This window comes from Telmatherina bonti, assembly GCF_933228915.1.
Source record: "Telmatherina bonti genome assembly, chromosome: 13".
NCBI classification, from domain to species: Eukaryota; Metazoa; Chordata; class Actinopteri; order Atheriniformes; family Telmatherinidae; genus Telmatherina; species Telmatherina bonti.
Genome location: NC_136611.1, coordinates 24368563 through 24395900, shown reverse-complemented (window position 1 = coordinate 24395900; position 27338 = coordinate 24368563). Strand labels below are relative to the sequence as shown.

Below are 27338 nucleotides of genomic sequence, written 5' to 3'. Positions count from 1 at the left end.
GGTTTTACCCTACAAACCACCATTGATAATAAGACATAGCCTTAAAGCATCAGTTCAATACCGAAAGCAATTTAAGGAGGTAAATCAAGCTGCGCTCTCATTAACTATATAATTGCTCAGGTGCATTTTGTGATTTATTCAAACATGTGTTGATATTTTTTCTTGGGCAGGAAGCGGTCATAGTGAGTCGAGATGAGAACCAGAACTACAGAGAGTACACAATCTCAAGCCCTGCATCATTGTCCCCAGGACCTTATTCCCCAGATCCTCCTGCTAGCCCTGACAGAAAGGATATGCTGACACTGACCATGAACAAGAGGTATCCCCCCCTTTGTTTGATTGTTTTTATATTAATGTAATGCTTGACCTCATTCAGGTATTCAAATTAAATTACAGGGTAAAAAGGTGGGTTCCATTTCACAAACCAACCTAAGTAGTTTTCTGCAGTTTTTGGTTTAATTATCAGCATAAGAAAGGTTTACACTGTTTTGATGTTTCACAGTCTCTACATTTACTTGAAGTTACAGATTGGGGAGTCATTATTAAGGAGTTGGAGTAAAAGAAATCTTTTTACCATGAACGTGGCCTAAAAAGAAATTTAAAAGTTTCACATTTCACATGGACATTTAAGTTTTATTCAGCACACATCCATTCTCTACATAAACAGGCCTGTATCTTTTTATAAAAGGCTGTAGCAAGTTCTCTTTTGACTCCACAACAGACAAGTCAATTGGTACGAGAGTGACCCACAGAAAATGGAGCCATGGGCTTATACTGTTGCAACAAAGGATATGCACAGGATATCACATTCCTCCCTTTGCATTCACTTTAACAAAAGGTAGAATGTGGAATTTTCACTATGCTTTCTCTATACAAAGACATTTGTTCACACTCTTGGGGAGCTTTTAATGGACCACAGTTTTTCTTGCTTGTCTGGACTGCTTAGTTTTGCCCAGCAGTCAATTTTGTCCACTTTGGTAATTTAATCAGTTCCTTTTGGTGTTTCTGGTGTTTCACCGTGATCGCTTCAACTTCATTTTCACTGTTTAAATTTACCTATTATTCAATTTTATTTGTATGTGTAAAGTACAGAGGCCTACCAAAAGAATTACAGTGACTTTGTTCTTTGCCTTGTTGTTCATGTGGTTTCTATTGGACTTAAACTCATGAAAATGTATTGACACATTCTTTTAATTAATTACCATCTGTTAAAAAACATCATATTACAATAGGAATTTTACATTTAATTTTACAATTTTCAAACCTATGTCCTTTTTGAGGATAATTTTATATATTTAGACTGGTGATTAGATGAGTTATAAAAAGGTTTATTGCAAAACTGAAGAACAAACAAAATCTGGTGAAATCTGAGAATTTGTATCCTGCCTCTCTGTGCTTACTGTAGATTTCTCAAAAACCATCTATGCATCACCATAGACCGTATATGAAAGATGGACAGAGCCATCGGCGGTTAAAAGTAAGGCCTATGTGGAAGTGCATAAAACTGCAATTCTCCCTTCATCCACTAGGGGCTGGCTCCAAAACAGAGCAAATCCCCATAGACTCCCATGTTAAAAAGGCCAACTTCACAGCAGAATAAAAAGCCTAGTTCAAAAATCCATTTTTGGTTTAATGGGTTAGGTTTATAAATTTTTCTAACTCATCCGTTTAAAAGTAATCTAAAAATTCTGCATATTTAGGGGCATGTCCTTTTGATTGACAGGTACCCAATCTTCCGCTTCAAGTCAGAAGAATGTAGAACAGCCGCGGTTTTTAGCCGGTTAACAATGTGACTTATCTTTAGCCAGCTTACCTCCGTTAGCTGGTTAGCTCCTGTTATCTCCAGGTTAGCTCTTAGCTACAGGCAGCTTGGAGTTCGCCCGATGTCAATCATCCACCATGATGCTCACAGCCCCCCTCTCAGCTCCACCTTTGTGACCATATTTGTATTTTCCGGACGAGACGACATGCATGCTCCTGCCAAGATGGCGATGGTAGGAACCACCCACTGAGCTTCAATTCAGCTCTTCAGAAACCTATGAGTGATGTCACGGAAGCTCTGTTCACCTTTTTTTATACAGTTTATGTGTATCACTGACTTATTTCTGTCCATATGTTACAGTATTCAGCTGCGCTCATGGTCACCTGAGGACAAAAGCAACCGGCTGTCAAGACCACTGTCTCAGGTTAGTTTGACTGGATGTGTGTGTGTGTGTGTGTGTGTGTGTGTGTGTGTGTGTGTGTGTGTGTGTGTGTGTGTGTGTGTGTCTGTTTCTATTTTGTCTGTAATAATTGGGATTGGAGGGTTGGTTGTGCAGGAATGGTTTTAAACTGTAAAGCGCTTTGAGTTGCACTGTTTATATTGGAAAAGCACCTCATAAATTAAATTTGAACTAAATTAAACAGGCTCCAGCTCCCCATGACTCTTAATTGACTAAGTTGTTAAGAAAATGAATTAATGTATCAAATAAATGAAGGATTGTTGATGCTTTCTATTTTAATTTGGAAATATGTATTATCGACTCAGGGCATGGACCATATTACTAAAGCTGTCTTTTATTCATCTCTGCATTTCACTCTGACAGTACAATTAAAGTTTATTCATTTAACTGCACATCTCAGTTTTTAAAGAACAATACATTTGTTAGCCTGGATACCTTGAAGGAGTTTGTGGTTGACGTACTGGATGTCACTATGAGGGCAAGTTACAGACAGGGTTTGACATTTTTACAACAAGCAGTGCATAAGCTATAAAGGTCAGTCTTTGAAAGTATGTGGCATTGTGCCATACAGCAGTTTGTGTTTTAATTCAAGGACTGTTTCAAGATAGAAATAGTTACTCTGTATCAGAACAATGCCCTAACCTTTAGTTGTATTAATGGAGACTCATTAGTCTCAGAGGGTGGTAAAATGTAGAGGGAAAAAAAAAGCAAAATATTGACTTGGAGTTCTAAATACTATGATCCATTTACCCTTCCAGCAACAAAACCAGTAGGAGGGGTGACTAGCTTGTCTGGAAAGACTTCAGTGAGTTAAAGAGAGAAAATGTTGTGGGAAAGTTCATCATGAGCTATTTCAGCTATGCTTACTTACTTAGTCTCAAGCAAGGGTCCCACTGAAGGCTGAACATGTGAAATGACAAAGCAGAAAAAACATACAGGACCTTTTGTCATGGCACAAAGAATTCCAGTCATTTTTGTAACTTTGGACATTACATAAAGTTAGATAAATATGCAGGGTTTGAACTTAAAAACATTCAAGCATTTTTCCCAAGAGGCAGCTATCTGAAATGTCAAGCTTCCAGATTTTTGCACTGAGTTTGGAGTCTTTATTTACAACTTTATTTGTTGAATGCACAACACTGTCAAGTCTGAGACTGTTTGCTCATGTCAAGATAGTTTCTATGTCTTTTACAATGGAAATATTGACCCATCTGGCCATGCTCTAACTTCAGACCAAGCGGGCCTTGTGGGGATCTTCTAAACACTCTTGACCACCAGTTGTTAATAAAAGGCTTATGTTATACATCACCTACTGTACAAAAATATGAGTGAGGCAAATAATATAGTCTTTTTACTAGTGCAAGACAGAAACACTTCTCTTAAATACTGCAAGCATGTGTTATTTAGACTCTTTCAAAGTTGTTTTTATCACGATGTGACTTTGCAGGATGTCACCATGTCAAGACAATATGGAACGTGATCATTCAGAGCTGATGTTCTTAGTAACTGAAGAGACACATAGCCGATCCATTTGGATGGCTGAATAATCACTACTCTTTGATCCCTATAAGAAAAGGGGTACTTTATGTGCAAAATTTAGAAATGAATGGGACCCAGAACCTAAAACTTTGCATATGTGAGGTGGCTGCCAGGCAGCCAGGATTAGTTGGGTGCTGCAGTTCCGTTTTTGTCAACTGCATGGTCTTGGACTACTCTTGAACAACACAACTTTGATTGGCTGAAGACTTAGCTGACGTGCATGACATATTATATTTTATTCTCAGATGGGAACCATCATCTGGTCTATTTATCTTGCTTATGAAGTAATGTAAGTTATTGCATGCTCCCAGTCCTTTCAGGCATCCCAGTTTGCATATTGATTCGGGATGCTATGATTTCCACTTGCTGTGGGAACTTTTGTTATTTTAAAAATATTGCTATTAAGGATCCTACTGTTAATCTGTTTGATTTAGATTATGTTCACCGTACTGGCACTGGGATATGATAGCATTAAGTCTTACATTTTCAGGCACAGCTGTCAGCTCGCCCATCCTGTAGTATATTTATACTCCATCACTGGCTCTACTTGCATGTCACTGCCAGTTAAAGTTAAATTGATAATTTTTGCTTAACATTGTTGGTTAGTTCAGTGCATACAGGCTTGTTGTCAGAAAGATATGAAGTAACAAAAGACACTTTTGTGGTGTTTGTGGTGCATTTTGGGAATTGTAGGATTAGTGTTCAGTGACATCCTGACTTAGTAAGTACAACTTGGTCTTTGTTTACAGCTGAGTTGTAACATCCTGTTCATCGGGTTGCTGATGCACATCACAGCTGATTGATGTTGCGTCAAGCTTCGGTTTGTTATCCCTAGAGCCATTGGAAGCATTCTGTCAGGGCAGTGTGGAAATGTTCATATCTATGAAGCTGCTCTTCAACCATCTCTGCCCTTTTGAAATTTCTTTTTCCCCAATTTTTCTTATGTAGAAACGGTTTCTGCCTTATATTCTCTGGCCTTTTTAAGTGCTCTTCAATTGTTCATTTAGATCTATCTTAAGATTATATTGGGTTAGTGAGTGTGAGTTTTTGTTGCCGGAAACCTTCCTCTTGGGGACCTCTACTTCTTTTTAAGTGATGATGAGCCTCCTGTAACAGAGACTTGAGTTCTTCCATCGTGTTTGCGGGGGATATGGCTGGGGTGGGGAAGAGGCCTGCCTTGCGCTCATTGTGCATTATTCTGCTCTAGCTGGCATCAACACAGAAGCCCAGTGAGCACTGAGATGTAGTGCATCCATGACAAGGGCCTCTGTCCCATCTGAGAGGTGTAGAGTGCTGCTGTATCAGGTGATCGACTTCACTGAAAAGCACTAAAAGGTTTTTCCACCCTTGTTTTGGCTCTCTGAGTTGAGAAATTGGGATGTGCAACAGAATCCCCCCTTTTCCATGGTGTTGGATGTCCTGAGAAAAGGCCCCATGTACAATAGTGGTTGTGATGGCAGATGCTGTGAATGGCTGGTGCTGCCTTTTCCCTCATGTCACAAGTCCTGTTGTTGTGATGTGAGCCGGAACAGAGGGGTCTGCCTGAAGCAGAGTGGACACCAGGGAGCTTTCTGACATTCCCAAGCTGTTTGTCAATCACCAAAGTAACTTTTTAATCAAAGGAAAGGAATGTTATCTTTATGATTTCAATATTGCAGCACCAGAAGAACATGTCTGTGATAAAATGCAAAAATCTGACAAAAATGTTCAAAATTGAAATATACATCCCATGATATTATTGTAAAGGGCCTCAAGTTAAATGCACCTCCTCACGTTCTGCCATGACTGTGCTTGGCTGCAAATAATAGGATGCATTTTAATTTTTTCATTTTATTGATTCTATTTGACACTTGTAAATATTTGTTCTTTTAACGTATTGAGATGTTTAAAAGGTTTGTTAATGGAAACTTTGACCTCAGAAGTATTTTTAATTAACATTTCAGCTTCTATGCTAAAAACAGATTACCAATACATTATAGTGCAATATGACAGACAGTTGTAGGAAAACTTCATGTGATGAAGTAAGTAAAGTTACAAGTTGTATCAATGAACTTATATGTGTAATCTCGTACCTGATGGTAATTTGTTTTTTTGTCATAAAACAATGTAAATGACCGTTTATAGACTTCAATATCTGTTTGCACATGAGAAAGGAAGTGAATTCTCCAAGATTCCCTAAAGTTGGACATACTATTGTGTTTAACTTATTTGCTGCTGAAGACATGTTTTGCAGTTTCTGTATATGGAAAGCTGATTTGACCAGGCACATGTCAGAATCCCTCCAAAATTTACCCTGAGCACGCACCCAGCACCCAGCACCCACCACCCACCCAAGATGTTGAGAATGTGCTCCGAGTGCACACCCCAAAAAGGCCCAACATACGCACCTGGCCAAATTGACCCTACACATTCCTCAGTCCCAACAGATGAGCCAAAATGCTCTAAAATGCACGGGGCTCTCTGCTGTAACAATACCTGGCAGCCAATGAGTTAATGGGGCTTGCTCCTGTCATGCTTCAGAGTGTCTGTTTATATCATCAAGAAGTGACCATGAGATCAGTGTTGCGCTGAACAAGGCAAAATGAAACCATTTTTATGAGACTTGACCCGCTTTTCTGCCATTAAGACCAGGTTCTCCATGTGGGTTTTAATTGCTGCATTTTGAGGTTTCTGAGGGTTTCTTTGGTAGGCTTCCTGATGCCGTGCAGGGACAAGAAGGTTGCTGTATAAATGTTCTGCCAAGAGTAGGATGGCCAGCTATGCATGGCAGAATGACACACAATTTCAGTTCATGGTAAACCAAACTCTTCCTCTCAATGCTAAGTTGGGTGGAGTGGGCTTGGTGGTATGAAATGTTGAATCAAATTCTTTTTTTTTTAACAAGGCATGTGTACATGATTTATCTTAACATTTTCAGCCACCGTTTCTTAAGCTTGATGGCTTACACACCAGCAGTAAATTTAGTGTTTATATTCAAGGTTGTGGCAGGTTGGAGTGTAAAGCTGTGTTTGTTGATTTGGAGCAGAAACAAAGACTTGGCATTCAGATGTAGAAATAATCTTTAATGTCTTTTTTTCAATTTAGCCAAATTGTGAAACTTTATATTGCACACACTGTTGGTAAATAATTAAAGCTAGAAAGTGTTTATCATCCAGAGTGGAAAGTTATAGAAGGGGAATGTGCCTCACCTATAGTGGCTTCTCATCCAACACTAAATGCACAAATGTGTATCTTAAACTTGACAGTGATGGTTTTCAGTGATGCACTATTTTAGGGCTGACATGAGTGGGCCTCTTGTTTGGTTTGGCATGTTGATGCTATGCTAAGCCAAGCCAGTGTCCAGGGAGGATTGCTGGCTGTGGCTTTAGCAGAGGGATGTTTTTTTTTTGTTTTTTTTCCTGCACAGTGAGCTATGTGACTGGTCAGTGTGAGGCCTTTTCACGTGGTCTGGTAGCCGTTAAGCTTGGGGTCCATTGTGGCCCCTCCATGGGCAGCATGCCTCTCCTCATCCCCTGTGATTGATCATGCTGCCTGTTTTTCTTTCCCCTGGAGTGGAAAAGCAAACTGGTGCACTTTTGATTCCCAGTGCTTTCCAGGCCTCCGGGTGCCCTCATTGGGACTGCTGGCCCTGTGGATTTTACAGGGAAATGTTGATGTGGAGAGATGGGCTCTTTTCACTAGTTGGTACTGTTTATGAAGGGTGTTTAGTGATATGTTAACAGTAATTGTTTTTGTCATAAAACAATGTAAATGACTGTTCATAGACTTCAATATCTGCTAGCTCATGAGAAAAGAAGTAAATTCTCCAAGATTCCCTAAAGTTGGACATACCATTGTGTTTAAATCATTTGCAGCTAAAGACGTGTTTAGCAGTTTCTGTGTATGGAAAGCTGATTTAACCAGGCACATGTCAGAATCCCTCCAAAATGCACCCCAAGCACGCACCCAGCACCCAATTAGCAGTGGGATGTTTTGTTTTGTTTTTCCTGCACAGTGAGCTATGTGACTGGTCAGTGTGAGGCCTTTTCACGTGGTCTGGTAGCCGTTAAGCGTGGGGTCCATTGTGGCCCCTCCATGGGCAGCATGCCTCTCATCATCCTCACTGATTGATCATGCTGCCTGTTTTTCTTTCCCCTGGAGTGGAAAAGCAAACTGGTGCACTTTTGATTCCCAGTGCTTTCCAGGCCTCCAGGTGCCCTCATGGGGACTGCTGGCCCTGTGGATTTTACAGGGAAATGTTGGTGTGGAGAGATGGGCTCTTTTCACTAGTTGGTACTGTTTATGAAAGTGGTTTTGTAATATGTCAACATTCTAAAAGTTGTTGTCAAGGAAACTATGTTAAAAACTGCCTGTCAACGCATTCATGCCAACAAACATGTTGGTTTATATTCCCTAGTTTAACATCATATAATACCTATGTTTTAGAGTAGTGGTTACTTGGGCTGCATTTGTTGGCCATAAATCCAAATAGTTTTCTTTTTAAAATGACTTCTGCAGTAAAAACTGGAATAATTTTGCTACATTGTGAGACTATAAATACATAGGCTGCCAACATTTCAGATTTATGTTGGCTTACTTGCAGAATCCTGTCAGATATGAATATCAAGTATTCTATTTCACTGTATTACATGATTGCACATTGAAGCTACTGTTACCCTGTCTATAGGTTTATGTGAAATGGATTATGATGCTGTCAGATTAATTTACCATTGAAATTACAGGATAAAAGTTCTGTGGGGTATATTAACTAAACTATATTCACGTTCATTTATAATTGGAAATTGATAGAGAGCTAACACATTTTTGGTGCCTGCAGTTTAAATTGTATCCTAATTGAATTATACAGTTTTGGCCTGTTATAGTCATCAGAATCATTATTTGTCATTGAGCCAGCATCCTGCCACAATGAAATTAATTCCAATACAACCTGTCCAAGGGTAGACAAAACAACATCCATGTGACATAAACAGGATCAGGCAGATGGAAGCAGCAGCCGCAAAGCGGCACACTTTTTTAAAAATGCAGGATAAGGAAAAGATTACATTAAGAAGGATGAGTGGGTGGTTTTAAAAAAAAAAAAAAAAAAAAGGAAAAAAAGAGGTACCTTCACACTTTGCCTGAAGAGGGGAAGGCCAAAGATTCGACAAATAACAAAAAAAAGAAAAAAGCACAGGAGGATTTGGAGAGTATTTTTTCAGAGATGGGGTTCACTCAATGTGTTCTGTCATCATGACAATTTTGGCCATACCATTAAATTTTATCTTATCAATTTAATTTTATTCTTTTTTTTTTGTAACTGAGAAAAGGGCATTGAATGATGATAAATTAAGAATTTTCAAGTCCAGTGATTTGTAGTCCAACCATAATGAGCTGCAGATGTGTAATGAGCTTTATATGCTGTTCCAAATGAAACTTTTTTTGGCTTTATTTTATGGGGGTGAAAAATGTGTTGCTCATGGCTCTACATGTATAAATAAACCCTTGAGAATGACATCCATCCCTCATTGTATTACTAAAATTTGGTGGCAGTGAGGGTGAATACTTCCCTCAGACCACCAACGTTATGATTATATGAGACGGCTTTTGCTTCTCTCAGGGTCTGAAAGTACTTACTGTGCGATTACTTCGCTCATAATTCACACATTCAGGCTTAACCTCATTTATCGTCCTGGAGTCAAACATCATGTGTAGGCTTATTGAACAAAAACTCAACTATGAAGATGGTCTTGTTGTCTAACATGTTTAAAAGTAAATTTTTAAGAAGCATTTAGATAAAATCTATTTTTTCTAACCAAGAACTAAACTGTTCACAAAGTGAATTACTGTATGTTAAGGAATCCTGTTGTCATATTCCCTCCACTGTTCATTTAACCTCTAATCTTTCACATATGGTTTATATCTGCAGCAGTTTGATGGTGTGTGGTCATGGTAAATGAATGGGGATCAGAGGACATATTAGCCCTGGTATCCACACAATCTCCCACACTTTAGTTCTTGTTATTATTATGCCAAGAATCCATGTCAAATGCATTGGAGGATCAAGAAGAATGAGTACTCCTAAAGCCATCTGTGTCCTACAGAAAGGAATGAGTTCTGTACAGTGTAGCCTATGTAATTTGACTATCACTTTTATTTTGAAAAATGCATGGATTAAATGTGAAAAACAAATCCTCTAAGCATTTTACTTGTACTCATTTAACTTGTAGGACACTTTTAGAGTAAAACAAATTGGCTAATTTCATTTAGCAAATTCTATAACAGGTAGGAAAGTTTGGCCCTAGAGAGTTACAGCCCTACAGGTTTTTGATTATCTGTTTCAACATACCTGCTTCAAATGAATGAGTCTGTGAGCAGAACTTTAAGTTATTGAATCAATTTAATTTGAATCAGCCAAGTTGCAATGGGGAAACATTGACCATCTGCAGGACTACAAATTTCTAGGACTGAACTTGCCTACTCATGTTCTAAAGGGACTGTAGTTAATATATAGTCTAACACACTGAAAGTTTTTTGCTGCTATAAGCATCTCATTGCTGATGTATTTCATGCAGTATTTTTTTTTTTTATCAGTATCAGTAATTTTTTCCCCAAATCCCATTCACAACATGAGACCCTCTCCAAATTAGCAATATAGTGTGCGCTATAAATTTTAATTTTGTGTTATGCAACAAAGCAGTTATTTACTGTTCTTTTGGTAGAGAAAAACACGTACACACACACACCTCCCTCTTTGATTTCTGTGTCAGAAATGATTGGGGCTGCCAGATGATTCTCGTGTGCTGACACAGCGCCCTGCAGATGGTCTGACTGTGTGAGCTGCTATGTTTCCATCAACAAACTGTTCTAGTCACATCATTATTCCAGTCAGCACTATAGTTCGGACTTCTTGATAAACCCACAGCAGTTAGATGTGAGGGAAAATTAAAGGTAAACACAGTTTATTGCCTGACTTGTTGATACAAGATAATGTCTAATTTTCAACAAGATTTTGTTTTATTTGTTGCAGAATGTGGATACTGTAATGCACCATTGGATGTAATTATAAGGCACAGGGCATCGGGCATCAGTGGCAGTGGGTAACAAGTAGGTTACTATGAGCAGAAGTCTTTGCTCAGGACCTCCAGCAGTGCATGCTGATGGATAGAAAACATTGCACACTACTCTGATTATACCCAGCCCAAAATACATACTCTGCCTTGCCTCATTGTAGTGCATCATTCATATTTGTGGTGGAGACAGATTGAGCAGTTACTGCACTGTCTCACAGCAGCACCAGGATTCCCAAAATATAAGCTGCTCCAGGCCTCACTTGTATGAACTGCTGTCCAATGCCCTGTAATTGAAGCTGCAGGGTGGTAATGATGATGCAGAGTGGCTTGCTTGGAGCCAGACTGAAGACTCCTTTGCTGACATTGCCCTAAATGTCTCCTATTGGTCTTGATCTAAAACAGCTGCCCTCACTTCAGTTGGCTATTTCCTTTTGTTTCTTGTGGTGCCCAGTCATACACAAAGCTTTAATTCTATTTTACTACTGATGTTGTTCTTTGACAATAACATCTACTTTCTCTAATGTTTTTAGCAGCCAGCCTTAGCAGTAGGGTGGTCTTCGTTTTCAACCAGGTGCACCATTTTGCATGATCATGCAAGAGAATTATTTGAACTCAAAATTACGCTCATTCACCATTCAAGTGTGTGATACCAGACAAGGAAGCTTACAGCAACCTACCAAGCATATGGGCTCCTATTAGCAAACTGAGCTCGGGCTACCGCACACCAAACTGGATTTATAAGTTTTGCATCTCTGTAAATACACATTTTCTTTTCTTTTCAGAAGAGTATTCTAGCAGTGACACCTAAAGTTAATAAGTTACACAAACCCTGAAAAAGGTGAGGTTTGGTTGCACTACCCACCATGCTTCTTTAGCCAGTACGCTAACATGTAAAATTTGCAGATGACCAAAGTATTATAGATAATTTACTAGTGATATACTTAAAATTTCTGTTTTTTCCCCCCTCCCAACATACACCAAACATAATCAATGTCTCCTACAGAGCACAAATGTGCTCCAAACAAACTAAAGGCTGAGATTTTGAGTTTATAGTTACTTCTGTGAAATAACAGGGGCTATTTTATTTTTTTCTCTTTATAAAAAAAAAAGTCAAGTCACGTGTATGCCAAATATTTTCTCTACAGACTTCTATGGAGTGTTGTGCATGCACTTGTTCCCTCTAAACATGACACTTAAAATGGCTGGCATATAAGTTGTAATGTACTTGATGTGTTGGTGTATATTCAACTTAAAACCAGCCCAGCCTCCCAGTGATTGGCTCTAATGATTTTGGGTTTGTTGACTGTGAACTCCTGATTACAGTTCAGTGCAGCTTTAATCAGAGCTTCCTCCTCTTGGCAGCCACAGGAACCACTGAAAATTGGCTGATATTCTCTTGCATTCTCTCCCATCTATGGCCATGTTTCTATCCAAGACTAAATAATAGGCTTTCCTCAGTTTGTCTGTGCCCCTCCCTGAATTTGCTGGTGCATAAAACATGGGGACATTGTTGGCACTACTATGGCACAGTTTATCACATGCATTGTAGCTCTTGTATCAGCCGTGAGTGATGGTTTGATGGGTGGCATTGGAACAGTAAGGATTTTAAAACAAAGGTGTAGTAGAGAACATACAATAGTTTCAGGTCGGTGCCAGTTGTGCCATGGTTACTGCAGTAAAATTCTGGTATGAGATCTGGCTGAATAGAAGAAGGTGATGAGTGAATTGCATGTGCAGTTGCTTTTGTGTTGTGTGTACTGTTTCTACAACCCCATTTCTAATGATTTTGGGACGTTGTATGAAATGTAAATAAAAATGGAATACAATGACTTCCTAATCCTTTTTAACTTTTTATTACCTTTAAAAATGGTTTAATACAATACTAAGACAATACATTTAATGTTCACACTAATTTTAGCAAATATTCACTAATTTTGATTTTAATGCCTGCAACACTTTCCCAAAAAGCTGGGGCAGGGGCATGTTGACCACTGCGTTACATCACCTGTCCTTTTAACAACACTTAATAGATCTTTGAGAGTTGACGACAGAAATTTTTGAAGCTCTGCAGGTGAAATTCTTCCTCATTCTTGCTTCATGTTCAACTTCAGTCACTCAACAGTCGGGTGTCTCTGTTGTCATATTTAGTGCTTCATAATGTGCCACACTCTTTCAACGGGAGACAGATCTGGACGCAGCTACGCTGTTGTACCACATGCAGAATGCCGCTTGGCATTGTCTTGCTGAAATGAGCAAGATGTGGATGACATACAAATTTTGCTCCAAAACTGCGATGTATCTTTCAGCATTAATGGTGGCTTCACTGATGTGCCAGTTACCTATGCTATGGACAGTAACACAATGCCATCACAGGTGTTGACTTTTGAACTGTCCCCTGGTAACAATCCAGATAGTTCTTTTTCCTCTTTGTCCTGCAGGACAAGATGTATTTGATTTCCAAAAACAGTTGGAAATGTGTACTTGTCAGACAACAGCATACTTTTCTACATTGCGTCAGTCATCCTCTAAGTTGAGCTCTGGCCAAGAAATCTGGTGGTATTTTTGGGCTTTAATGATATATGGCTTTTGCTTTGCATGGCAAAGTTTTAATTGTTCAATGCAGCGACAAACAGTGTCAAGAAACAATGGTATTCTGAAGTGTTCCTTTGCCCACATAAGGAATAATAATAATCATAATAATCTTTACAAAATGTCAGTTTTTAATCCAATACTGCCTGAGGGATCAAAGGTCATGGGCATTCATTGTTAGTTTTTGGCTTTGCTGGTTATATGTAGAGATTCTTCCAGATTCTCTGAATATTTTGATGATATTATGTACTGTAGATCATAAAATCCTTAAATTCCTTCCAATTGTATGGAGACTGTTTGCTCATTTAGATGTTCACAAGCGGTTCCCCACCCCATCACTACAAGTGAATTACTTAGTCTTTGGGCATAAAAGTAGCATCCCCAAATCATGATACTGATGTTTACAGTTAACCTGTTCACCCATGAAATGCTCCAAGCAGGTTTTTTTTTTGTGAGCATTCTTCAAGTTTCCCAGTGGTTTTTTTTTTTTGTTTTTTTTTTTTTTTTTTGCCTCTGTCCCAGCTTTTTTGGGTGTTATAGGCATCATATCCAGAATTAGTAATTATTTGCAAAAAAAAAACAATCAAGTTCATCTATGTGAACATCAAATGTCTTTGTAGTGTATTTAATTGAAAATTGGAGAAAATATTCGCAAACCATTGTATTCTGTTATTAACATTTATTTTATTTTTTTTTTTTTTTTTTACATTTTACAAAAATTAGGTTTGATCACAGGTGCATACTCCATGTTACATTGCTGCTTGTTTTTCTTTTTGTTTTTTCTTGTCTTTGTTTTTGTAAAGTTCATGGCAATTCTCTTGGGTCTCATAGATCAGAGAACTGATTTTTATTCATAGATTTTTATGCTGTTGAATATCATGAAAATCCAGTCAGTATCCAGACACTTATATAAGACCCTTTTGGTTTGCATTAGTGTGGATTGTTATGCACATACTGTGTGGCTTCACTAGCACTACCTGGAGGAATCTTTAAAGCATGTATGTCCATCAGGTATATGCCCTTTAGATTGCTTCACCACAGGAGAGGACATGGATGTCTCTATTCTTTGACTCCAATAATATGAAATGCGTGATCTTATGAGCCTCGAGTTATTATGTTGGGTTTATTCTGGAAGGAATCGCAGGGAGCAGCTCCATGATCGTTTCTGGTAAAAGCTTCCTGGCATGCACCATTAATCTGCTCACTGACTATAGCAAAAGAAGAGGAAAATTGGACTAAATTGAGAACAGAGACGCTGCTGAATTGAAATCGGGTATTGGTCCCAAAATCTTTGACTCCATCCAACTACTGTGTCAGGCATTGGTGTATGTATCAGATTATACTGAATCTACTCCCTGAAGATTCAAACTTCTATCTGAAGATTTGATCTTCAGAGAGCAGGGTGGAGTCATTTCTGTCTCTGCTGCAGCCTGTGTAACACTAATGCTAACTGGTGACTTTTAAAGAAGAAAAACTCAATGATCTGTGTTTTGAACGATATTCCCTTGAGTTGTCTGTGGGCTGTTTGATTAGCTGGACTGTAACCAGGACTAAAATGAAATTATGACTTTGTTTACTCAGAAAATTCTTGAAATTGAAGCACTTATGCAGTCAACTTAGTGATTGAAATATTCCAGTATATGTGCATGCTTTTTTGATCAGTAAGTGGTCAGTATTACAGGTGGACATGGTGGATACCAAACAGCATTGTAGTTGTGGAATTCCTGACAGTAAAAGTGTCTAGAATGATATATGTGCTGTGCAGACATAGTCCTGGTGTTGGGTTTATGGACATGTGCCTTGGGCCATTTGCCTCAGCATTCAGCTTACCCAAGTTGCATAAGTCAACATTTTCACTTAATAATCTGTGTGCTTTACATTGTGGTTTTTATTGAAAACTGTTAGAAGTCACTGTCACATCTGCTGAGACCTTCATTTACAAGCTAATTGTCTTCAGTTGGTATGTAGCGCCCTCTTCTGTCAATTTAACCAGTTTACCTAAGTAAATATTCTATTCTAGTCTAGTCTAGTCTACAGTCATTTGGTAGAAGTTTTTATCCAAAGTGACTTACATATGACAGTGAGAAAAACACAAGTAAGAAATCAAACAGTAGAGGAAATCACAGATAGGTGCTATTCAGACTGCTGCAGTCCAGTTAGCAATATAATGGTACAGGCAGCAAATTTTTTTTCTTTCTTGCTTTACATTTTCTTCACTGATTAGCATTTTATAAAGTAAGTCTTTGCATTGAAAAGCCACATTGATTTGTATTGCACAAGTACTTTACATATAACATTTAAGCATTACAGCATGGTACAGAAAGCATTAAAAGGTACATTTAAAGCCAACTTTAAAAAGAGAAATACGCTAAAGCTTTAAAGCTTCGGCTGAATGTGCAGTATTTTATTTATTAATTTATTTTTCCCCCAATTTTTCCCAGAGGTTACCCTGATTACCACAAATGAACAAATTCTGATATTGAGCATAATCTGGAAACTACTGAAGTACAATCCTTCCTATCATACCAGCCTTGCAGTTGATACTAAATATATATTGCCTTGACATCTAACCTCTATTAGCTGAGCTAGTGAAGCAAAGCTGAGATGACAAATAAGTAAATCAATCATCTGTAATTTTTTATGTACATTGCTATAATTGAGACATTAGCAGACATGAATGCTGGTTGTTATTTTCATAAGAAAAAAACCCACAGTGAACACCAAACACAGTGAAAGTATAATTTTCAATTCAATTTAATTCAACTTTATTTATATAGTGTCAAATCACGGCAATTGCAAATAGCATTTGGAACAAACATCACCCATTGGAATAAAAAATAGCATTAAGCTACTGATAGATCCCTTCTGTTGTTATTTTGACCAGACAGCTTTAACTTGTAACACAGGCTGTCATGTATGCAATTTTCTTATATTTAGAGCTTCCTGTTGTATTTTGTTCCTGAGCCAATCACCTTTTGTAGAGAGCTAATCCATAAACAGCGTGATGGGACTCCTGCTACAGAGCTAAACATAGCTCTTTCAGTCTCTGATACAGTTGTATTGCATCAAAGTCTAATCACTTCCTCTCTGTGTTGGTGGAGTTGAATAGGCTTCAGCCTCTACATAAATGGTCCCTTTCATGCCTATTCATATTCGCTTTCATTCTTTGTTGTTGTCCTGTTTATCATAGGAGTTCTTCTCATCGGACTTAAGACATAACTCAGTGTCCAGCAGGACCCCGACCCCACCAGGACGCTACTCGCCACATAGCCCCATTGATCGGGATGTACCCATGTCCCCTCGACGCAGGTAAACACATCTTTTGCTCCATCTTAGTTACTTACTACATGCATATGAAATTGTAATCCTTTATTTTAAAACTTGTATCCTGATGTCAACGCTGAAACATTTCTGTATCCACAACTTTGGCTCACAAATCATAGAGATCATAGAGATCATTTGTTGCATTGGTTCTCAGTGATTTAAAAGCTTCAGTGACCCGAGTCCAAAACAGACTAGCTTCTTCACAGTATTGCAATGCCATACTACCAAACAAGAGCACATTCAACAGGCAAACATTCAGCGCCACCTACAGGGGTGTAGAAGTAAATGTACAACTACAGATGTTAGCCCTAAATATAAGTTGTTCTGGAGGTCTTTTTTCCCAATGCTAGAAATCTGTTGGGTAATGTTTGATACATTTCTCAATACTTGCTTCTGCCTACTTGTGAAATTGCTGTAGTAAACACGTGACTTTACTTTATCATGCTTTTGCTGCTTAGAACAGCATGAAGATGCCACCTTACATTTGTCCACCACATGCTTTCTTTGTCAGGAAAATGTGTAAAGCTGTTTAAGACATTTTAGATGTAGTGTTTGATTTAATCAGATGTTTCTCTAGATTTTAAAGTTTCAAATTTTGAGCAGTGCATAGGGTGTGTGTTTCTCGTCTGCTTTACACAGTACTCATTATTGCCCCCCAATAACACAGCTAGTATTTAACCTAGTTTTACATGTGATTTGTGGTATACAGAGTTTAAGGATGAAACTTATCACCACAGAAGTCTCAACAAAAATGAATTTTTTTTGTCTTTGTTATTCTTTATATTCTTCATCTTTTTGTTCTTCCTAATTGTATTTTTATTTTTCAGTTCCTAAATTTGACCAAAAAGTTTGAAATTTTTCTTTAATGCCCCACAAGGCTCCAGGTTGGCCTGCAGAGGGTGTTTAGCACCTCACATCTGATCTCCTAAGTTCTGTAGTGAATCACATACTCTGTTCACACATTGACTCAGTCTAAGGTTTTCTTTAACTAATATACAGCTGCAGAATTCCATCTGAATAAACTCCAAAGTCCACTTAATCTCCCATTTTTATACAGTTATTCCAGAAAGTATCTGTAAAATTTTGGGGCTCCAGTGCACATGTGAAACAGACTCATGGTGAAATCCACTAGCTTGTTGCTTGTATTTAATGTAAAATAGATAGTATTTACAGTTTTGCTTCATTGTGTTTGTCTACATCTCGACAACTGGTCCACACGGACTAAATAAAGTTTTCTTTGTTACTACCTGGAGGCACTGAATGTTTTTATCATTGACATTTCCTTGAAAGATTTCGTTTTATTGGGGGTTAGTTTCTATTTTCTGAAATTTATTCATGAAAAAGTCATTCAAAGATGCACTAAATAACTCTCCAATCCTAAACTCTGCATTCTGGGCTCATTTGACAGCACAGTGACATCTATGATGATCATTTCTGGAGCCGTCACTGCCCAACAGTGTACAGAGGCCAGGAAACCGCATTATACAACTTTTTCTTCCAGGATGCCATTTGATGTCGCAGCTGAATTGCACTTCATCCACTGTGTTACACGCTACTCAGCGAATGTGAGCACACTGGCTGTTTTGAACCCCGCACTGTGACTGATTTAGAAAAAAAATGCAAAAAGACATTATGGGAGGAAGATAGAGAGATAGGAGCCAAGCAATAGATAAGAGTCCTGTCTTAACAGCTGGAGAGATTTACCAGTATAGGTAGGATACCACATGGATGGATAGAGGTGCCTTACTGAGAAAATCTGCAAAACGTCAGCTGTGAAGTTCAAGTTGTTGTACATCTGTTTCCTAGTGCTTGTTTATGTTTGTACTTGCATGTTGTGTCAGTAAATGCAAATTAATTGTAATTCTCTGAAAAATTTAATGCCTCCCCGAGTTGTTGTAGTTAAAATTTCCCATTGTGACTATGTTTTTCCCTCAGCAAAAATAACCCATTTCTTTTCATTGCTCTCATAATCTTTTGTGTGCACACACTCTGCTGGAATATCTGGTGCCTGTTTTTGCACAGTACAGGATAGTTGACTTTGGCCCCAGTTTCCCCTTGGTATGGCTTGAGATATGACGGGTTAGCAACTGTAGTCCATTCCAAAAGCTCTAGTTCCCCAAAAAAGATTCATTACTTCTCCTTCGATCAGCCCCCTTGTCTGGAGCCCCCAGCCTAGACAATAAGCCTCTCCCTGCTTCTCACCAGCCAATCACAGATTCAGTAACACCCATCTACACACCCCTTTCTGCCGCGTGGCCAATGAGTTTAAGCCCAGAGGCACACCTTTCAGTCAGAATCTTGTTTTTCTGTCTCGTCTGGTTTAGATGGTTATGTGTTCTGTATTTGTGTGTGCTGTAACTTTTCTCTCCTTCTTATTCTGAACTGTTGGGAAGTGTTGGAAATAAAGGAACTGTTTCTGGAATCATGCATCTATAACCTTGTTCTTTTTTTTTTTTTTTTTTTTTTTTTTTTTTATACAGAGGTGAGTTGTGTCATTTGGCTTTTCTCCTTAGTTGTAATTGTTGTACTGCAATGATGTCAGTTTCAGAAATGTGTTTGCAGTTTGGCTGTGTGATCTACAATGTGTAATGGCTACATACATGTAGAGTGTCTGCTTTGACTAGATTGCTATCATTGCTAGCCTGGACCAAGTTGGGTTTATAAGCCAGCAGCATATATCTCAGTTTTTAGATCTTGGATTCTTCTCTGTTCTGTAGATGTTAAAAAATACAACTTTCTTATCCTGAAGTTACAGTACTACAATCAAACTGTTTGGAGTTTGACCATATTTTCATGGATTTTTGTGCCTGTTCAAAAACATACCATTTTCTTGCCCTCACTTCTATTATTAGCTTTGATTTAATTTGTTTTGAGATTGCATGTCAGGGAAAATTGAGTTAAAAAGGGGAAATGAGCAGCAAGGGTGGAGTGGAACATGTGGAAAACTTGGAGGTTGTCCTGCAGAAGTCTGTTTTCAATTTGAACCATGCTCACAGACATGGAGGAAAGACTTTGAGCGTCTGTTTTGTTCTCATATTTGTTGTCTTATGTGAAGCTCATGTTATTGTGTTTGAAATTAATACACTTATAACAGTACACATACAGTACAAAAGATGCACACACAGCAACATATAGAGCTTATGAAAACACTCGGAACATGTTTGATAGAGATGATATTAGATATAATAAATGAGTGCTAACCATATACCCAAGAACTGTTTGAATCTGTCAGTTTTTGGACATGGCAACCGAACTCTGATACTAAACATAAAATCTATGCAACAGGGGAGTTTTTCCCCCCATCGTTTAGACAAGCTGTGATTTCTTTGTTTTTTTTTTATTGACCGGCCTGGTCTGTCATGTCATCAGCCAAAGTCCAAATTCAGAGTAAATACCAAATTTGTCAACCAAAGTACAAAAGGCAAATGTCAATAGCTCATAAATACTATCACGACATGGAAGTTCTATGAAATTTGACATGACTGTCCAGGATTTTAGATTTATAAAATCATTTTAGCAGAATATGGGAATTATACTAAAAAAATATGCATCAATCTCTTAGTTGCCCAATCTTCCTTATGAATTATGCATTCTCCTTTCATACAGTCAAAAAAGACAGTCATACAGTCTTTTTTTTATCCAAATCTGAGGCTTTTGATTGCTGCTAGTCTCATTGTACAACTTCTTACACACTTTCATTTTGTCCTTCTACAAAAACACAACCAAATACCAAACACCGTCTAGATTACATACATGTTTGTACCATTAAAAAAAAAAAAAAAAAAAAAAAATGGTTATAGCTTTTCCAAGGTTCGGTCTTTGACTTGCTCTACACAACAGCTGTTCATTGAACAACTAAATGAGTGTTTATGCTATGAGTGGCAACAGGTGGAGCAGCCATTCTAGTTCAGCTGAATGATTTTAGCTGACAGGTTGGAAGCAGATGGAAGGCTTTAACCCACACCTAGTATGACTCGTGGGTACTCGAACAACTGGTTCCTACTAACAGCAAACACTCGCAGATCTTTGCAAATAGATACATGGACTTTGCAAATGAACTTTGTGTTTTTACTTCTGCACTAATACATCTGTCAGTCAGTTTATACTTTAAAATGTTTTTTCTACAATGTACCCAAATTTTGGATTCAACCAAACATCAGTGAGAGTCAGTAAAATACATTGTTTTCCACTACTTCAAGGAGAAATAATTGGCTAGGAACACAAACCATTGTAATTTTTCCACTAATTAAATGTCAACTTGTAAAAAGTTCCCTCTCTTTTCCTACCTGTCTTGTAGAGTGACATCATATCAATAGCCACACAATTTGTTGGTAAAGTGATTATAGAGTAGTTCTTATGATGTATGTGATGAGTAGTTGAAGGCAGTTCTCTGATGTACAGCCTAGTAACATTGTAATAACCTGCGACATAATGTTTTGGGTTTCTTCTGCAACAGTTCCAGTTCAGACTTAGCAATGCAGAGGTTCGACAGGGATTCAGAGGTTTACAAGATGATCCAGGAGAACAAGGAGTCCCGCACAGCACCTCGCCAGTCAAACACTTTTAAGATGCTACAAGAGGTCTTGGAGGCAGATGAGAAAGGTTAGAACCACATTCTTGTCAAATATGCATCTAACAGAACAAGGAAGTGCAAGTGACTTTATTCCATTTGGTCATCACTTGTGCAGGACGAAGAGAAGATCTGTCCAGTTTACAGCTCACATTATAATCCTCATATTGTGCCTTTCCTATCTTTATTTACTTTGCTAAATACTAGTGTAAATAAAGTCATGCAGTGATAAAAATTCTTTCATGATGTGGTAATGTACAATGTTTTGTCGCTTCTAAGACATGTCCCATGTGGAATAAATGGTGGGAGACACAATCAATTTCCACTGACAGGGCAGTGTAGATGAACACTGCTGATGCAATAAATAGTGGGTCAGTATATTGTAAGTAGCAGCTATACGTACGTGTGTGTTGATGTTTATGTGTGTGTTCATTTTCAGAGGCAGCCCTCCGGTTTCCAGGGAAGCTCTCACCCAGTGCCCCGAAACCAAGCACTTCAGTGGGAGGAGTCAGCAAGTACCATACTTGTGAGAAGTGTGGCACCAGCATTGTGTGAGTGTTTAGCCATGTGTCTCAGTGTCTCACACTGATGGTCAATGCACAGGTGATTAAACCATAACAATTTGGCAAAGCAGATAGAAGTTTTACTCACAGCCCGGAGGATATTTAAGTTTGTGTAGTTATGGCCTTATTGTTTATATATTTTCTTTTTTTTTTCTGGGTTGTTTTAGTGTGGTGATAGGGCCAACTAACTATACTGAAGGAAAATTAGTTTGGAAAAAAACTATTTGCCAGCCTTAGACTGCGCTGCTAATAAGTCTGTGTTGTAATTAACCATTTTCAAGACGTAATTTTCACAGAGAAATATTAATCATAGCATACAGTACAAATAAAAAAAAGCTCAAACCACAAGATACAGCTAGAAACACATAAGATACAACATAGAACATGGTACACGAAGCATTAAAAAAGGGGTATGGAACATAAAGAAAAAATGTATTTTTGTCATGTTTGACTTGATCATCCAAACATTGTACAGGTTCAAGTAAGAGAACAGCACATTTATATTTATAGAAAGGATCCTCACTTGTCTTGAAGAAGCTATGTAAGGTAGTGTTGATCAATGGTGACCTTTAAAATTCTCCCATGGATTTGCCTTGGAAATGAGGAAAATTTGTGTTTTTGTGTGTTTTGTTCACAGCACGCAGGCAGTGCGCATCACGGATGATCGCTTCCGCCACCCAGAGTGCTACACTTGCACAGATTGTGGGCTTAACCTCAGGATGAGAGGTCACTTTTGGGTTGGAGATGTGATGTATTGCGAGAAACATGCCAAAGAGAGGTACCAGGGTCCAGGCAGCTTTACCGTGTCCCCTCGTCAATGAGTCGGTCACATTGCACTCGCCCCATTATGGACAGGGAGTGCTGCTTATCTGCCTGAAACTCCATCTCATCTGATTCCAACTCCATCGGAGTTATAGACCTTGGGATGATGCATGGGGCGGACATTAAGGGGAATAATTTCTGATCACATTTAACCATATTTTGCAATATCATATTCTTTTCTTGCCTTACTTGTATCTGTATAAGAATCGGGGCAATTTTTTTTTATTTTCATAATGCCCAGCTTCTATGCTCTCTTTAGGTTATTTTTGGCTCCACAATTAACTGCTGCCATGTACTCAAGCCACATCACATTGTAATTAAGGCCAGATTTGCGTCGGGACTCAACACGACTGACTGAGGATACGAAAAACATTAGAATTGCCTGCTGACACAAGGGACCAAATTTGAATCTATTCCGCATGCCATTGTAAGGTGTACACACACACAGCTGCCTGGGGTGTGTATGGATGCATGCTTTCACATACAGAACTGTGGTGACTTCTGAATGCTTTCTCTTCATATATGTGTGTGTGTGTGTGTGTGTGTGTGTGTGTGTGTGGGGGTGTGGATGTGGATGTGTGTGTGTGTGTGCATGAACAAAGCAAAAGTAAGGCCAAATTGGAGGGGGGATTGTTGTTACAGACAACAATTTGTTGTTTGTGAATTTTGTCTTAGATTTTGACCCAAAGTCCTTAAATTTATCTTTATGAATTTATTAATGAGAGTACTGAAAGGATCAAAAGTTTGGACACATTTTCTCATTAAAAGAGGGTGTGCTTATCCTTTGACTGGTAGTGTATTTGCTGACTTTTTTTGGGGCTGTTTTGATGCTTTTGAGGGACTAGAAATATTTAGTATAGCAATGTTTTGGATGTTTTTGTGATTGAAATGTTTTCTATCCTATAGATCATTTAAAATGCATAATGTATGCACAGGACATTTAGTGTGAAAAGAATTTATGATACAACACTTGTCCCATTGCAGCAATACTCAGAGATATACTTTAATGTTAACATTTTATGTGGCACTTAATAAAATGGCACAGCACAAAGCTCCTTCAGTCATGTTTGTATTAAAATCTGTTCACTGCATTGTCAGTTTCTGTTTTCATATCTTACAGTTGTACGAGGTGTTTATTCATTTTTCTCCTGACACATCAAAGAAGATAGTCCAAATAATGATTCAGACCTACATTATACCCCCCCCCCCCCCCCCCATATCACAGAGTGTACAGTTTATCCAAAGCCATCAATATATCCATATCCATCAAAACATGAGGCAATACTTAAGTCCATCCTCACCCCCAGAATCTCTCATTTTCTTCACATAAAGCAGCAGTGTGTATCATAAAATGCAGCATTTAACCATATGTTAATATACATAATTTTACATGTGACCAAGATTGTCAAAATCTGTGCGCATAGCAGTGTTGTTTCATATTGTTCTAATATTTGCATGTTGCTGTGTGTGTAAACATACCTGTTGTTTAATTTCTATGGGACGATATTTTTTTCTAATCAAATCTGAACCATGGTGCTAGTCAGCCTCTAATCACTAAATGGTGTGAAAACAAGGATCGTATGACTGTTTTGATCCGCAGTAAAATACAGGTAGTTAAAATCAAAATTTATCCACCTCAAATAGTATTAATTATACTTGTATTTTCCTGCTAGGATTTGGCAAAGGGTTTGATCTTGAATTACCCAGCTTGATGAGTTGAATGTAAAACATGTATAAACCGCTTTGATTCCCTCTGGCACTTTTTTTTCTTTTTTGCAGCAGTGGTTTGGAGGAAAACCCAAGATCTCAGTCTGTGTACCGTATGCACACAGCCTGCAACAGAAGTTGCACAAAATGTTGTCAGCCTGCTTCTTGTTCCAATTCTTAAGAAAGGGGTTGGTCTAATAACATTTTAAAATATCATTACTAAATTGAGTTTAGTTCATTAAACCAGTTTGCTCAAAACTCTGTTGTGCAGCAGAAAGACCAGTTATAGTAATAACATGTGCCTGCTTTACAATCCCAAAATACCCACTAGGAACCCTACTAGTTGTGTTTGTTTGTTTTTTTGTTGTTGTTTTTTTTTAAATAAATTTTTCCGTGTGACGTCTAGACTACAAAGAAATGACCTGTAATTCCCCCGACCCGCCACAAGGAGGCGCCAACAGCCACTTTGACAGCAAATAGTAATTTGTAATGTAGCAAGAAATTTACTTATTCTTAACGGCATCTTTACACAAATATTTCATTAAATCGTGTTCCAGTTTTATTTTATTTTGCTACTATTGTTGATTTATGGGAGTGTCATTTCGGGCATTTCCTGGAGGGATAATATACTGTTCGGGAGCCAACACAATTTATTTATCGGTCTGAGTAGTCCATAAAATTTAATCGATCGATGGCCCTAATAACTAACATTGGCCCGGCCGTGGTGCCTGCGCCCGAATAATGAATTCATCCAATCAGCACAACGTTTTATGTCCTGACATTTACCTTTCAGAACCGAGGAGAGGAAACAGAACTAGTGCAAATAGAAAGAGGGAAAAAAGCCGCCGAATCACTAGAAATATGCTTGACAGTTCGACAGCAGCGGGACCTTCCTCAGCTATACTGGGGATGATGATGATGATGATGATGGTGGTGGTGGAGGAGTGGTAAGCTGCGCTGCTTCACATCTCTATTCTGAATATAAAAACCCATTAATCCCAGTTAATCTGATCTGATCTAGTTGGTCAGTCTGTTGGTTGTTAACAACACAGGCACGCTTGATAATGTTATGACAAAGTTATTTTTAAAAAAAAGTTATTGCCTGGTTAACTGGTTGTCTTCACTGGTTAAAACCAACGAGCTTCAATTAGTCTCTGATGTCTTTCTGAGCTAAATTATCTTCTTGAACGTGAAAACATTTTCTAAGCATCATTCATGAACCTTAGTGAGTCAGCAGATTTCTGGTTTCTGCATGGTCTCTGATGGCTTGTGTGCTGATAGTGGTTACTTTTGGGTCAAAATGTCCTAGAGACAGCTTCTGCAGGTGTTTGGGGACAATAAATAAACACTTTTTTTTTAGATGGTTTACCGGATATTTTTTTCAGCCTACACTTAAATCTATATGTTAATCCTGATGAAGCTGTTTGCTGCCAGAGTCCATCGCATCATTGTGATCAAAGAAAAAGTGATGAAAAACCTCAATCATTTAAATATTTAGTTAAACTTGGTAGAAACAAAAGAAAAATAGAATAACACTGTTCTAATATTATATGCTGGAGTATAGATTTATATTTAATATTTCATTCTCAAATGACACTGTTGGGAAGTAGCCTATTAACATTTTTACCCACTGCTTCTTATTAACAGCATGGTTTTAGTGGCTTTGCTGAGCTGCACATCTATGTGTGTGTGTGTCTATAGTTTTTAATTTAACTTTGTCTTAGTATATTTAAAAGTCAGAATTATCTGTATTATTAGCAGAAAGGATACAATAGGATTGCTGAAAATCCTTTCTAATAATTTCACTTTAAGTTGAGTTTTGACATCAAATTATAGATTTGTTTATATTCTCTAAATCCAATTAAATTGACAGTGAAGACTAAGAAAATCATTGCTTTATTGTCTTATTTGATAAAGTTGCAGATTTAAGTTGTTTTTTGTTTTTTGTTTTTACATTACAACTTTCTAGAAATGGGTTTGTAATCCTTAAAAGCTAGTAGCTGTTTTGAGATGAAAATGTGGCACAAAGTGAAAACGGTGCATTTAATGTCCTCATTAAATCCTCCTAAAAAAAACAGCTGCAGGACTGTCTGGTCCATTTACAGAGGAGCTTGGACAAGGTGAGCTGTATGCTGGTTACACCACTAGATGTCATGGCCTCATCAGGAAAGACTGCACATCCAACAAGCGTTTCCAGGCTGGAATTTTTCTTTTGTTTTCCTACTGGAATAAACACGATCTTGAGCTTGTTCTGTGTCTCAGATTGCACTAACACCCCTTTATTTTTGGATTATTTCTGCTGATTTGGAATAGGATATAAATATTCTGTACCTACAAAGAATCATGAAACATCCCTCCTCCCATCTGTCATCACTCATCTGTCAACAGCTTGCAGAACGTCCACTAAAACCAAACAGAAGACATTATCTCAGCTCCACTTTTTTGTGCCTCCAAGCCTTTCTGCGCCCCACCTTTCCTTCCTGATGTGCTCTCCTTTCTCAATACTCCACCTGGAATGGAGTCCAGATGTGGAACAGGGAAAGGGGAAACTGCTTGCTTAGCTATAAGGAGCGAGGCGGCTGAGGAGTGCATAGAGAGAAAATGTTGGAACGACATTAAAGTTTGTCTGGATGCCATTAAGTACAATTTGATGTAATGTGCAGTTTGGGACGTGACATTTAAAATGGAAACTGTGCTCTCCAGATGAGAGAGATTTGGGCCCTGTGGGGTTGGAGGGGGGTGTTGTACTTGAAGCCTTATTTAACAGCTTGGATAAACAGACCTCTGTTTCATTGCTGAGCAGGCGCCCATCTACTACTTGTGTTTTGTTTTTTTTTTCTTCAATAATCATGCTAGCTCTCTCATGCTGCTCCAGTGTACAGTATCATATACAGGAATAACAAACCAGGGGTCCGCTGTGTGGGTCAGAGCACAGTGCAGCATTATATTGCCA

The 27338-nt window shown here is 38.2% G+C and overlaps 1 protein-coding gene across 1 annotated transcript in view; it reads left to right on the top strand.

Annotated features, from left to right (window-relative positions):
• pdlim2 (PDZ and LIM domain 2 (mystique)) overlaps positions 1 to 23510 on the top strand; it is a 36819-nt gene extending 13309 nt beyond the window's left edge. The window contains exons 5-10 of the mRNA XM_079251788.1: positions 171 to 319; positions 2123 to 2186; positions 16590 to 16708; positions 21180 to 21325; positions 21733 to 21844; positions 22494 to 23510. Coding sequence (XP_079107914.1) covers positions 171 to 319; positions 2123 to 2186; positions 16590 to 16708; positions 21180 to 21325; positions 21733 to 21844; positions 22494 to 22677 — 774 coding nt within the window. The 3' untranslated portion in view covers positions 22678 to 23510. The remainder of the gene's footprint in view (positions 1 to 170; positions 320 to 2122; positions 2187 to 16589; positions 16709 to 21179; positions 21326 to 21732; positions 21845 to 22493) is intronic.
• Positions 23511 to 27338: the final 3828 nt, after the last annotated feature.